Source organism: Camelus bactrianus, chromosome 28 (genome assembly GCF_048773025.1).
Source record: "Camelus bactrianus isolate YW-2024 breed Bactrian camel chromosome 28, ASM4877302v1, whole genome shotgun sequence".
Lineage (NCBI taxonomy): Eukaryota > Metazoa > Chordata > Mammalia > Artiodactyla > Camelidae > Camelus > Camelus bactrianus.
In genome coordinates, this window is record NC_133566.1 from 12,586,200 (window position 1) to 12,601,015 (window position 14,816).

Below are 14,816 nucleotides of genomic sequence, written 5' to 3' on the forward strand. Positions count from 1 at the left end.
ACTTAAAACAACAAACAAGGTTAATTGACCCAGAAGTTGGGTAACCAGAGAGGAGCCGAAAGGACTTCTTGATAAAGCCTGTTGTCGGAAGAAAGCAGAATATCATGACTGAGCGGTGACCGGCCGGCGGGGAAGCTGTGTTTGTCTGATTGTTATGGAAACACGTTTAAGTTGGTCATTAAACGGTCAGGGGACTGCGACTCACATTTTGAAAAATTGAGAAACAATGACAGGACAGGATTTTATTTTCATCCTGTGTGAGTGTGAGTGTGTGTATGAGCGCGTGCGCGCACTGCGTGGCAATGAAAAATGTACTTAATTCTGTAGTTTTCCGTGTGAAAAATATGAAAGCGGTTTTCAGCACTTCAGCCAAATCCTGGGAACCCAGACTCTGCACCCCTGGCGTGTCTTGCACCCCTGGCATGTCTTGCACGCCCCTTGGTCTGCGGGCTGGTCACACTGGACAGATGTAGCGAAAAATCATCCAGCCCCTGTCCAAGCCTCAGTCCTTACAAACGTTTTTATCTTCCAGGAGTGGCCGGAGGAGGGTGGGGGGGCGGCTGTTACTGAGTCCAAGCTCGCACTGCTCATCACCCAGCAGGCCAGTAAATCCAGGGATGAGCTGTGGGGATAAGGAATATCGACTTTATTCGGAAAGCCCACAGATCGAGAAGATGGTGACCTAGCGTCCCAAAGAACCATCTTCCCTGAGTTAGAATTCAGGCTTCTTTTATACTAAGACGGGGGTGGGGGGAATAAAGTCAGACACTCCCCGGTTCTGATCAGCCCCCCAAGGGGATGTGTTCATTTCCTCCTTCCTGCAGCCGTTCCCAGGTGGACCTGGTCAGGACGTTTCCTGTGAGCTAAACAAAGGTAATTTAGCTTAACGCTCATTACCTGGGAGGCGGGGTTCCCAGAGGTGAAGCATGATGTATAATTTAAGCTTATAGGCATCATTTCATAGCAAAAACAATAGAATACAGAGGTTAAAGCAAAGGAAACAGATCCAATATGGAGTCAGATTTGTTCTTCCCTGTAACACAAGGTCTAATTTTCCCTTCCCATATAAAGAATCAATCTCTCGCTCTCTCTCTCGGAGGACTAGAGTTCAGTTTTCTCAAGGCAAATGGCAGGATCCCTTAGAAGATACCTGGGTTTCAGAAGGGAGGGGAGATGGATACACATAGAGTTTCCACCCATCAGGGGTCCCACAAGATTCCATCTGGGTTGTGTGGCTTCCAGCAGTTCTGGTCCAATGTCCTGCAGCTTTCAAAGCCAGGGTCACTCCCCCATCACTCATTCCAGAAGCTGCAGACTTAGCTATAGATCAGTCTCTACTCTCAGAAGGACACCAGGGAGGAATTTTCCACTTAAATTTCCAGACACAACCCTGGATAAATCAATCAAACAAGCGTGTGCTGGAGGAAAGTTTATAAATACAGGAAAGGTCAACTGCAGGAAAGAGGTGCGGCAGGAAGTCCTCTGAGTCTCTGCAGGGGGCCTGGTGGGGGGCAGAAGGCGCTGAGGGATGGAGGCCCCCACTGCCCACTCCCCGCGTTGGCCAGACAGCTCCTCGCATGCCACGGAGGGCGCCAAGTGCGTTCACGGGTCTGTCTTCATCTCAGGCGACCTTTTGGGAAAAGAGCAGCCGTCCCCGGAACCTTCATTAGCTGTGACTCAGCCTTCACTTTCTCACGGACAGACTCACAGCGTCACGTGGGTTTTGTCGCCAGCTCAGTCTTCACAGGAAGGTGAGCCAAAAGGTAACAGGAGGACTCAACACCTGTATTTCACCTTCACGGACCATTCACCTCTCACCCTTACCTCCAAGCCACTCCCCACCCCCTCGGTTTCGTCCTGGAGATCCGGGGCCATCCCCAAGGACTAGGGACAAGGCTTCTGTCTAAGCCAAGCTGCTGAAACACGAGCAAAGTAGCAATGACCTTCAGCTCTCCTATAACCTGCCTTTGTCCACTTCCATCGGCACCGACACCTTCTTTCTTCTGCAGATTTGGACACGAGCCCATCGCCAGCTGACATGAGAATTTTGAGTCCTTACCTGCCAGCCTGCATTTCAGCCGCAAAGCCGGGTTAACACAGTCATTTGTATTTTTACCTTTTTCCATCCCTATTATTTCATTAAAAACTAGTGAAAATTAAAAATGAAAGTGCTGAAACTACTAATAACAAAATTGAGAATGAGATGGGAATCGCTGGGTTTTCAAAATGGCAAATAGTTCGCTGAGGTTTATTTACACGTCTTTATCTTTAGCAGCTTAGCTATGCGTTCAGTTGCTGAGATAAAATATTAAAGAATGTGTACAAACTAGTGGAAATGCACACTTTAGGACTGCATTGAGGGCCTGTGTATGTGGTCATTCATTTATAAGTGTTAGTCGCCAAGGAATCCTGCAGAATCCTTTTTCTGAAATTCACATGCACACCGGGCCCCCTTTGAGAGGACACATCCCAGGGTCTTGCCCTCTGTCCTGACACTGGGGCTTCTCTGTCTCTCTTTACCCTCTGGAGGGAATATTCCCAAATCAGAATGGATGGGATTCCCAAAATTTTCACCAAGCCGCAAGCCAGAGACCACCCACTCACTGTGGTCCAGATTTTACTGCCTGGAGGGCAGTCAAATGGCCAGAGATAGTGCCACCTGCTCTCGGGGGCTCGAATGCTAAGCCTCCATGCTCAGTGGGTGTTCAGGAGTGTTCAGAGCCAGTAAGTTCATGAGAGCCTTGCAAAGAGGTGATGCCCTCAAGAAGCAGCTGTGATCAGAATGAGCAAACAGACACAGGTCTTCTCACAGGTACACAACAGCAAGCTTTGAGCGAACGGCCCCTGCAATGCATCCTGGTTTAACTGTGAGCTGCCCCAGGACCACCAGCTCTCCGTCATGGGGTGAGGACCCCTACGCTGGCCTCCCTGCTGCTGGCCGTGAGGTCACAGGGTGTGTGCTGCAGCAGCTGGACTGGAGGAGAGGGTGGCCACCTTCTGGGTGGCATGCGATATCTGACTTTTTTCCAGAACTTGGTCTTGGCACACTGGGACTGCTCTGTGAAGTCCCCGCTCCACTGGACGGCCCCATGCTTCTGCCTGATGTACTGAATTGACTCCGGCAAGGCTGTGTAGTCCTCGACCTTCTCCAGCTCAATCAGGATGACCTTTATCCCGTCCTGGATGAGAGCATTGTAGACGGTGATCTGTTCTTCTGACATGTTCCTTAGCAGGTCAAAGCTCAGGGCTTCAGGAACTATGATGACAATCAGTCTTCTGCACAACTTAATGTTCTCATCAATGACACTGACCACAGCTGGAAACACAGAGAGAAGACTCAGAGCATCTCATGATTAAAACAGCCACAGACCAAGAACTGCTCAGAATAAGAATTTTATCACGCCTGACTGTATCTCCAAACTTAGCTAAAGGTCTGGTATATATTATATGATAAATTACATATCATATTATAAATTATATGATAAATACTTTTATTTTTTAAAATATTATTTGGTTTTTAAATATTAAAAATGTTTTTATTTTAAAAATGAAAGTTTTTATCTCTTTGAATACGTATGTGGCCCATTCATTTGAATATTACATATTCAAAGCAATAGATTCACATTATATGATAAACACTTTTATTTTTAAATAAATGGAATTTTAAAGGCTAGGACACATGTCGTTAGCTCAAATGTTGTACTAATCTTCATTAGTAACATATCCTAATGATTTCTTGGGAAAGAGAAGGGAGAATTCTTGAGATATCCAACTATGGATAAAACTTGGTCTTTTTTAGAAATAAAGATCAAGTTTTACATCCTCCTTATTCTTAGGATATAAGAAGAGACTGTCACCTCCCCAAGAGTATGTCCTTCTTCTATTTGGTTTATTTTAATATTGTCACTGCCTGGAACATTACCTGGCACACAGCAGGTGCTCAACAACCATTTGTTGACTAAGTGAATGAGTGAATGTTGACATGCTTCTGAAATGAGAGCTCGTCCACATGTTTCCAACAATCACTGGATCGAATGTTCATTTTCTCAGGGAGGATGATTTCATAGCTTAAAAAGATGTGGACTGAAGTAGGCTTGCAGTCTCCCCATGTGCACGAGCATTCTACAGATGCAAACTACTTAGAAATCTTTTTAAATGATCCAGAGCAGGCCACTAAGTAGGAATCCTGGCTTCCTAGTGATCAGAAAAGGATATTTATTTCAAATACCAGCTATTCCCCACATAGCTCTCTACAAAAGAGAAGGACGTTAAGAGGGAACTTTTTATCTATCGAGTGTCCAGTATGTACTAAGCTCCACACTGGTCCCTGCCCAGGTTTTACCTGATTCAATTCTCTCGACTAAGTCAGTGAAACATTCTTACCCCCATTTGACAGGTGAGACAACTGAGGTTCAAAGGTGTTAACTGCAATGTCCAAAACCACACTTGTAATAAGTGGGGAAGTAAATAAATAACTTCTGTTTTATTTAGGTAGGGGAGGATTGGAGGAGGCTGAGGTTTATAAAACCAGCTTTAAACATGAGCTTATTTACATATGCAAAGAGACAGAAAACACTCAGCAGATAGTCTCAAGGATGGGACAGGAAATGGCCAGTTGTCTCCTTTCAGTCTCTTGGCCACGGCTGTGTGTATGTCATTGACCAGCTGTTCATGCAAATGGGTCAACCACATCCTTACTCGAAGTGAAAGTCACATAATTTCAACCAGGAATCCCAGGCATCCTGTGTAGGAGTGAGCCTGATGAGACAAGAGAACTTGGTCCTGACCTCCTCGGCTCAGAGGTTGTGGGGTGGGAGGCGTGATTCTGTGGGGAAGGCGAACAGAGTCCCCACCATTTGTAAAATGAAGGAAGAGAGAGGATCCTTTCCATTTTGTTCATTTGTTGTTTTTAGACCTCACTGAAAACATACCTTGTCCAGGAAATTCATCCCTGCCAAATATAAACAACTTGTATCCACACTGCCTCTCCAGCACCTCGGGCAGAATCTTCAGCACCAGTGTGTCCACGTCATGGCTCTGGCTTTCTCTTTGAGGCTTGGGGTATAAGACGTATGCATCATACAGCTTCCCATCTGAAAAGGAAATGGGACAAGCTCGTGAAATTATCCCCATGAAATTATCTTACGTTAATAAAGTGAAACCTAAGTTGCTACCGTGATGTCCTTTTTGCTCGAGTTCAGTGACTTCAGAGTGCCCAGTTGGCTGACTTGGTGCCAAGCACTGCATCTCATTCTTTCAACACTAAATTTTCACTCCACTTTCTTCTTGGTTTTTGAGAAGTTGAATGTTATTCACATCATTAGTGTTTCAAATATTTCTGTTCCTCCTTTCTTCTCCTACTGGTATGCCCATGACACGTATGTTACCCGCTTTGTAGTTTTCTCATGCTCGTTGGATATTTTGCACTTCTTTTTTCAGTCTTTGTTCTCTCTGCTTTTCAGTTTGGGAGGTTTCTACTGACATATCCCCAAGCTCAGAGATCCTTTTCTTAGCCATGTCCAGTCTATTAATAAGCCTATCAGAAGCATTCTTCATTTTTGTTAGTTTTTTCTTTTTTTTTAATAATCACTAGCATTTCTTTTTGGTTATTTCTTAGGATTTTCATCCTCTGATTATATTGCCCATCTGTTCTTGCAAGCAAAATATTTGAAACACTAATGATGAAGAATGTCTCCAAATTAATGTCAGACACCAAACCACAGATCCAGGAAGCTCAAATAACACCAGTTAGGATAAATACCGAATAAAACCAACAAAGGAAACTACACCTAAGCATACTGTTTTCAAACTACAAAATAAAAGGTAAGGAAAAAAAATCCCGAGAGAAGCCAGAGGAAAAATAGACACTTCACCTACAGGAAAACAAAGATGTGAATAACATTCAACTCTCCCTTGCATGAGTTTTTGGCGTTTTCATCCTAACATGCATTGAAGACACTAGGAGAAAAGCCACATGAAACCTGCTTTTCTATTTACCGTGAGAACATTGTTGCAGACTAGGTTCATGACATCATACCCTTTAAAGAGGTCTCCCTATTAAAAAACTTTCCTCGGAGATTGCCCCAGAAAAAGCCACGTGCTTTCACGAGCGATTGAAAGGTTTGTATGAACAGCACCATGAACCTTGTCATGGCTTTGTCTTCACTTCTAAAGCCAGGGCATCTTTAAAAACTATCCAAGGTGGGTTTAACGACTCTCCCCTCAGCTTCTTTTACCAATCTACCCTTGGGTCACTGGACCTATTTTTTTGTTTTTAATTGTCTGTTCTATACGTACATTCCCCACAAATAAGGTGAGGCATATACAGATCTCTTCACTAGATTTGTCAACCAATCCTTGTATCTGTGTACACACATACACTCCTGGAAGAAGAATTTTTAAAGCACCTCCTGTGATTTAATAGACAATATACAGAACTCGTGGACTTTTGCCAGGCCTGTCCATAGCGCTTAATAAGACAGATGATTGGATTAAAGAAGTTGTGGTATATACATGCAATGGAATACTACTCAGCCATAAAAAGGAATGCTATGATGCCATTTGTAGCAACATGGATGGGCCTAGAGATGATCACACTAAGTGAAGTAAGTCAGGCAAAGACAAATATTACATATTATCACTTATATGTAGAATCTAAAAAAAAATGATTCAAATGAACTTATTTCCAAAACAGAAACAGACTCACAGACGTAGAAAACAAACTTATGGTTATCAATGTAGGAAGGAGGGAAGATAGAATTAGGAATTTGGGATTAGTAGATGCAAATTACTATATGTAAAATAGATAAACAACAAGGTCCTAATGAATAGCACAGGGAACCACATTCAGTACCTTATAATAACCTATAATGAAAAAGAATTTTATAAAAAAAAAAAAAAAAAATATATATATATATATATATAACTAAATCACTCGCTGTACACCAGAAGCTAGCACAACATTGTAAATCAACTAAACTTCAATAAGAAAAAAATTTTTAAAAAAAAACTGAATTATACACACCTTACTATTAATCTTATATGGGGCTGGACTAATCTGGTTAGAACTGACAGCTGATCATGAGGACACAATTCCTCTCTCTTCCTCATTTGTCTTTGCCATCCATTACTCCACATGTTCCCGTATAACCAGAAAATCTCCTCAAGGGACACAAAGCTGGAAACAGCATATGACCCATCTCAGAGTCTCATCACTCACTGCCCAAGTCACACTCAAACGGAAATCGGAGGCCAGTTCTCAGAGACTGAGTTGTAGCAAATTTAATCACAAAGGACGCATGTGCTTTTCTGACTTGGGGGAAAAAAAAAAAAGAAGACGGCTGGCTGGCTGTAGGTTCCCATCCCCAAGGCCTCAGCCCACTGGTTCCGAGAATTTGAGCAGCAGCCCTGTGTGAGCAGAGGGTGGGGCTCCCCAAGTCACTCATCCGCCTGGCTTCCCCTGCCCGGTCAGGCCCGATTCCTTTTTTCTCTTCCTGCTACACGTGACCTCACTAACAGGGAGCGTCACCAGGCAGTCAGCACCCACGATCCTGGGATCCCAGTGAGTCAGGGCCAGAGTTCCAGAAGCACCCCCAGGCCCAAGCAGTCCCCTGTCAGTCAACAGCCAGAGCAGCGCTGAGTCAGAAAAGACAGGCTGCCCTGACGTCTCTCTCAAGCAGATGATGGAGGAGCGCGGGCGGGGGGCGGGGGGTGCTTCCGCGGAACAGCCAGACAGGAACCCCGCAGCCCAGCCCACCGCCCGCAGCACCAGCAGAGCTTCCAGCTGCATCCCATATGCAAAGCTGACTTTTTCCACCAGGGAGTTTTGCCATCAAAAAAGAATTCATTGCTTTCCAGGCCTAAGAGCCCCCAATTCTGAATTCTGCAATTTAACTTAAACTCCAGGTTCAGACACCTATGCTTTATCAAACATGTGAACAAACACGTGGTTTTTATATGCAAAGCAGGCACGTTGTGTAAATAACGTTCTTCTGGGAAATAAGGATTCATAAGACGTGTGTGGACACCCACTTCCCTGAGTTCCTGTGAGCATCGCAAGTCTCTGGGCTTGAAAGGGAGACCTCTGTGCATCTCCGTGCAGGAGAGCTGCACAGACCTCTCTCAGGCGTGTCTTAATTTCTCCATCCAATTAGAGGACATTAAACAGATGTATTACTTTTTCAAGGCCTTGATAGATCACATCCACTCAGAGACAAAAAGAAAATAGCACGGAGTTCAAGGCAGAATGTCAGATTCGGGATCACACTGGGACACATCTTTAGTGACCAGAGCCGGCAGGACGTGGCTCGCAGACCAAGGTGAAGCCCCGGACACCCCGGCAGGGGCAGCTTGCTTGGACCTTCAGACAACAAGGGACCCTCAATGCTTTCCTGAATTTCGACTCAGCTACTCCTGCAGGACTGTATGAGGCAGACTCAGATCACTGTCCCTTCTCCTCTGCCCACCTTCCTTCCTCCCTTCTATAGCCAAGAAACAGAAGAGAATTTCCTGTCTAAGTTCACACAGGGAGTAAGTGGAGAACTCAGGTTCAAACTCAGCTGTCTCTCTCCAAACTTGAGAGTTGGAGGCTTAAACTTTGTCACGTGCCAAATCTGAGCCCTGAGGAGCTGTGAACACAGGCAGCCCCTCACCCTCTGGAATGTAACTTCTGTGCCCACATCCACTGTGTTTGATAAGAGCTCACAGATGGAGCACACTGGGCTCCAGGAGAGAGTCTCTTCTTTTGCAAACACCAGTGGATGTGAGAACTTTTCTAAAACGGTTGCAGTGGGAGCCAAAAGATGATCTGCTCCTGCCACTTGATCACTCCTAACCTGAAAGCCTTATGTAACTAAACAATGCTGATGGCTATGGGCAAATCACTTCTCTGAAGTCTGACAGGTTCCAGGGAGGTTGTTTCCTCTAAATGTGCGAACAGCAGGAAAGGCAAGCTAGTAAACACGATCAAGTATATTTACAACGGTTATACGGACAAGCGGACACCTTCACAAAGCATGTTTCAGTAATTACCCGCACTCACCTTCCACAGTCCCTGGAGAACGGAAGGCACTTCGATACCAAAGTACGATGTCGATCTTAAAAATGTTGTAGACACACACAGCAGACACTGCCGCGCCTGTCAGGGCGAGAAGTCCTCCTATCAGGTAAGCTCGGAAATCTGGAACTACAGGTGACAACCAAAAAAACCCGAAATAAATAATAAAATAATAATATTACTACAAGGAGTCAGTTACACACTTTACTTATACAGCCCATTACAAATGCCAAGTGAAACTGTATTTACATGTCAGTGAGGACACTACCGAAATAGTTCTTTACAGTTTAGGAATAGGTACTGTCGGGGAGGGTACAGCTCCGTGGTAGAGCGCGTGCTTAGCATGCACAAGGTCCTTGGTTCAATCCCCAGTCCCTCCATTAAAAAAAAAAAAAAGAAAGAAAGAAAAGACTAGATATGGGGAATAGTATAATCTGGTCTGCACCAAGGATTTTAGGAAGAACATGTGCTCTTGGGACCCTGGGGAGGGAAATTCTGCAGACCCCAAGCTCCTGATGCTGGATGCGGTGCGGTTCTGACTCCATGGAGACTGCTTTCAGAGCACACCTGGCCAGGCCCTCCTGAGTCAGCATCACACTCCCCAGGGGAGGAGCCTGAGCACGTTTGTTGGGAAAGTTCCCCCAAGTGGTTCTGCTGCCCATTTTGATGATCGTACTGTTCTAACCGCCTTCCCAGTTACTCAAAATTGAGCAGCAGGACTCCCATCATATATAGTCATCAGTTGCCTCCCCTGGAAGCCACCTCCACTGGCTCCAAAAGACTGGCCGGGAGCCAGACTCCCACCCCATCCTCTCTGGGCCAGCAGAGCCCGGGCCGGGCACCTGCCTGCAAGACAGTCTCAGGAAGGGCGTTAACACCCTGCTCTGCTTGGTGAGCACATTGCCGCGCAATTAAGGCAAAAGCAGTGGGCAGGAGATAACCAAGGAGCAGAACCAGTCCCACTGGATCTCCAAGCCCCAGAAAACATGCCCCTACACATCCAAGAAGAGGGACGGCACAGCCTTCCCCCTCACCACAGCCCAACGTGTCACCAAAGGAGGCTCGAGGAAGGAGAGAGTTAGAAAAGAGGAAGAGGGAGAGGGAAGAGAAATCCTCCCCATTCTTAGAACCCACCACACATCCACCGCTTCCTTCATCCACCCTCCCTTCCTCATCCTCTGGTCCCCACTGGAAAGTGTGTGGGACTTGGGGGGTGGGGCAGGGCGGAGGAAGCTTACCAAACAGACAATCACAACCCTCCCTGGGCCACAGCATGTTGCAGACATTTTGCAAAGAAATCCCCATGCACGCTTGCATGTCCTTAAATCCATGGCACAATAACGCACAATAACTAAAAACACATTCTGCGGCCCCCAAAATATCGATCCATTGGTTAAGTCCCAACACAGCCAAGTGGATCTGCTCTGCACGCTGGTGTCCAGTTGGTCCTGACCACTTGTTTGAACCTCTAGCTTCTATCTGATGGATTCTCCTCCTTGCCACCCCCCACTTCTCTTTGCCTTTTACCAGCTCTTGGAGCAATAGTGCCACCTCTCCCTTTGGGAGAATCTGTGTCTGGGGACCTTTACTGTACGCTTCAGGGACATTGGTATTATAACCAGTCATGATAAGAAGATCGTGCTCACAACATTTATGAGACACAAAAAGTCCCCAGTAAGTAGACAGGAGTGCTGGCCTGAGACTCTGGAGGTCATCGTCCACTGCATTCAGGAGTGTCGATACCCTCTGTTCTGTACATGAGCTAAAAGACGCTGAAATTTGCAACAGGAAATTAATGAGTAAGTTCAAAGGGAGTGTGGGCTTTGAGACTGAAATGCGTGGAAAACTATCATTGAGACACCAGGTGCCTTGTTGAAGGCTCTGCTGAAGGCTCTATTTAAGGCAGTAACTCGCCATTTAGGTCCATACCGCCAGCCTCAAACTGAGACGGTTGCTGCGAACAAGTGTTTAAAACAAACTCAGAGATGGGCAACACCCACTCCCTGCTTCACACAAATCGGACAAGATTCACATCTGGGAGCGTCTTTAACAAAAATCAGGAAGTCAAATGGAGAAGCGGTCACCTCACCTCTGGTCTCAATACACCAGCAAGAGGTTTGGATTTGAGAGGGTTTGTTCCTCGGAATTTAGGGAAAACAAAACAAAAGGCATTATGTCCAAAAATACACTGCATGTGAGGCATGAAGTAAGTGTTGATAGGAACAAAGATGAGTGTGGTAAATATAGTCTTCTTAACCGACCTAAAACAAAGGAGACAAATGACCCTTCCTTTCTTCTGTACCATCAGCAGGTGTTAAAAAGCTGGTAAAAGCATCCGTGGCTCTGAGCCTGGACTCTTCCTCAGAATCCTTCTGAACACAATGCTTCCACATGGTCAATATTGACCCAGCAACATACACTGGTCATCCTCATTCTAGGTTGAAGCAGATTTCAGTTATAAGCACTTTGGGTCTCAAGTGATTTCTAAGGCTTCCCACAGCCAGCCAGCCCTCTTTTCTCTGGGGTGAACCCTGAGGTAGTCTTCCCAGCAATTTTACTCCTAATGAGGTACCACAGAGGAATGCGTCTACCTGAGCACCAGGACTGACATCCAGAAACTTCCACAGCAGTGTGACTGGTTAACAGTCCCAAACTGCCAACAACTCCCATGACCACGTACTGATAGCAGAATGGATGCACGGCTACCTAGTTACTCAATGGAAGGGGCTCCAGCAAGGAAGATGAACACCCTGCAGCTACACACTACATCACAGACGTATCAACGAAACCAAACCTAAGAACAGAAGCAACACATGAAAGAAAACCCTACTATATAATTAATCTCTTTCTGTAAACTTCAAAATTAGTCCAGTAAGCAGTTGGAAATGCAGGGCTGCCACCTGGGAAGGGAGAATACTGTTGGAGATGCGGAATTTGTCGCACCTGCACAAGGATGACCTTTGAAGCCATGAGAATAAGGGAATAACCTATCGGAGAGGAGGATGCAGAGAGAGCAGCTCTGACGCTCGGGAATCACCCAGATGGGTCGCAGAGAGACAGGACGCACAGACTGATGGGGGAAGTGATCCCTACTGACTTTCAACAAGGAAAAGCCATTGAGAAGAGGAGAAATGGACAGTGATAGTGGACGAGCCAAGGATCCATCTACCCAAGGCACCCACGAGGGCTCCCCCAGTCCAGAGTTGGGAGAGGAGGTGCTGTGTGCTCACTCGCAGGAAAGGCAGCTGAGGACAGCATGACCTTGGCCTCCTGTCACTGAATCGAGGGAGAGAAAGAACACACTCAGGACCACAGGCTGCTGTGGACAGACACCTGCTGATCACCATTCGAAGAGAGAGATGGACACTCATGGGGGCAGGAACTTGGCACATTAGCTGGTTCCACACAGCAACCGCAGAACCAATGTTTTCTGTTAATTTCCAGAAAAGTATTTCTAGTAGGACTTTAGCTAGATGCATGCAAACATGGGTTTAACTGATCATTAAAGGATCCTGGCAAATTCAAGCCCTCCCTCTTGGGTGTAGCTAGCCAAAAAAGTAGAAAAGAAAAAGTTGATATTAATAGAATTTTTAAAAGCAGTCTCAGGAAACCACACACCATCCTCTTACAAGGCACTTCAGACACTTCCCCTGATCTGTTAAGAATTTAAATTTGTTCTCAAGATGATTTCATCCTTCCCTGTTTTCCCTGGTTCCATCACCTCCAATGGATGATCAACACACTCCACAGCGTTAAGTGCATAATCTGCGTACACACCTGCAGTCTGAAGCCTTCCTGCTCAAACAGCAGAATTCAGCCTCTATGGATCAGTTTACAAAGCGACATGATTAAAATGATTTTACAAAGTGACGTGATCAAAATGCACATTGGCATTTTATTTTTTTTTATCAAATGATTTATAACTAACAGCCTAAAAGCTGAAAATCACTAGCATATGGTTAGAAAAGTTAAGCAAGCAGGTTTGGTAAAGGAAAATTTCAGTGCGTAAAATCTCAGTGTATATGAACACGGCACTTTCTAACAAGGCACTGAGGTCACAGCCTGACTCCAAGAATGTCAGCAGACACGTGTCAGCTTTTCCCAAGATTTCATAGTGTGTTTCCCTATTTAATACCACGCTGCTGCCTCACGCCAAGCATTTAATGTCACTCTGCTTTCACAGGCGTGTCCTTGCCATCACTTGAACGTCCGAGTAGCAGGCACCGCACGGGACCACTACCTGGGGGCTTTAATATGAAGTAAGCGGCAGACACTCCGGCGTGGCAGGTGAAGGGGCGGCCGTAGTCTTCCATTTTCACTTCTAAGAACGTTATGTTCACTGTGTAAAAAATATGTTCTTGGAAAACAGTGTAGTCTCTATAAAAGAAAAAAGCCAGTCATTAACTCACATGGGAGTCCTATTTACCCGACATATTTTATATGCTTTTGTCTGGAGAATCACATTCTCTCCTGGGGGACGCTTGGAGCCATCCTTTTACCCTAAGAACACCGCCAGCCAGTGGCGCCAGGAGGTGCGTGGACTGGGTCGCTCCAAATTTGCCTTTTCTTCTGGACAGTGACACGGAAGTGCGGTCCTGTTAATTAGAGACCCCAGCCTCAGCCCCAGGGGGTCCTCCCCTGTCCCCCCTCCACTCATCCTGACTTATCCACACTGCAAGGCCCAGCGCAGGTTCTTCCACCCTCTGACTTCATGAGTCTTGTTTTCTACCACTCAACTTCAACCACCATAAGGTGGGTTTGCACCACTGGATCGGTTAGTGGCGACGCACCGTCTCCCCCAAGACTCCCATGTTGCTGCCTCGTTCTGCTACTTAAGCCTTGAAGGCCTGTGGCTCATGACATAACCAAACAGGAGCGAGACTGGTTTTCAGTAAGGAGCTGAGAAGATCAATCTGCGGCTTTGAAGCCATACTTTATGTTTTGCCTTCTCTCTTGAAGATGCAAGCAGGACTCGTAACATGACCATCTTCTTTGAGCCAGATGCTCGGCCGCACAGCACTGAGAAGGTCTTTGAAAGCTAAAACCAAAAGGAGTGACGAGGAGGCAGCGAGAGCCACCTCTGAAGAGCAGGACCAGCGCCCAAATCATTTAGCTGGAGAAATGCTTGCTAGCCTTTAAGGAAGCCAGAAAAACAAAACGCCTACTCAATTCCTTCCTGAATTCGTTTGGACTCGTTGTAGTAATGGTCGACCAAGGTGTCATTGACCCTCCAGCAGCGGGCGTTTGTGTTGTCCCGTGTGTCTGTGATATTGCAGTCCACGATGAGGGCGGAGCCTGCCGAATCACAGGGACAAACAGTCAGTGAAAACCCTACCCACGTGGCCTGCTTAACCAGGGCACCTTGCTTCTGAGCCCTGAATAGCCTTCAGTTGTCGAAAATACCCCCCTGAGGTCAATGTCCATCTACTTCATTCTCTCCTTGGACAGAGTGACCTTCCAGGATGTCTATGGTACGGGACATGCTGCCAAATGTCACCAACTTCAGGCCAGTGTTTCCCACGATATCAGGGGACACAAATGCTATTTCTTCTCTTAGTAAACTTAGCAAAGAACTTTACAGTTTGCAAAGCATTTCGCACACACGTTCACCTTCAGTCTGCCCATCCTCACAGCCCTCCTGCGAGGCACAAAGGGGGCAGTACTATTACCCCCATCTTCCAGATGAGAACATGGAGGTTCAGATGGATCGAGCGACTTTCCCAAGGTCACACACTGGAGGAAGAAACGAACTCTGATTTTC

The 14,816-nt window shown here is 46.1% G+C and overlaps 1 protein-coding gene across 6 annotated transcripts in view; it reads right to left on the reverse strand.

Moving 5' to 3' along the window:
* Positions 1–227: 227 nt before the first annotated feature.
* Positions 228–14,816, reverse strand: part of IL1RL2 (interleukin 1 receptor like 2) — a 29,911-nt gene continuing 15,322 nt past the window's right edge. For 5 of the 6 annotated variants that reach the window (XM_010959086.3, XM_045519665.2, XM_010959087.3 and 2 more), the window contains exons 7-11: positions 14,221–14,350; positions 13,296–13,432; positions 9,041–9,184; positions 4,932–5,093; positions 228–3,316 (exon numbers count right to left, since the gene is read on the reverse strand). In XM_010959086.3, coding sequence (XP_010957388.1) covers positions 2,898–3,316; positions 4,932–5,093; positions 9,041–9,184; positions 13,296–13,432; positions 14,221–14,350 — 992 coding nt within the window. In that variant the 3' untranslated portion in view covers positions 228–2,897. The remainder of the gene's footprint in view (positions 3,317–4,931; positions 5,094–9,040; positions 9,185–13,295; positions 13,433–14,220; positions 14,351–14,816) is intronic. The other variant, XM_045519667.2, reaches the window with a different exon arrangement.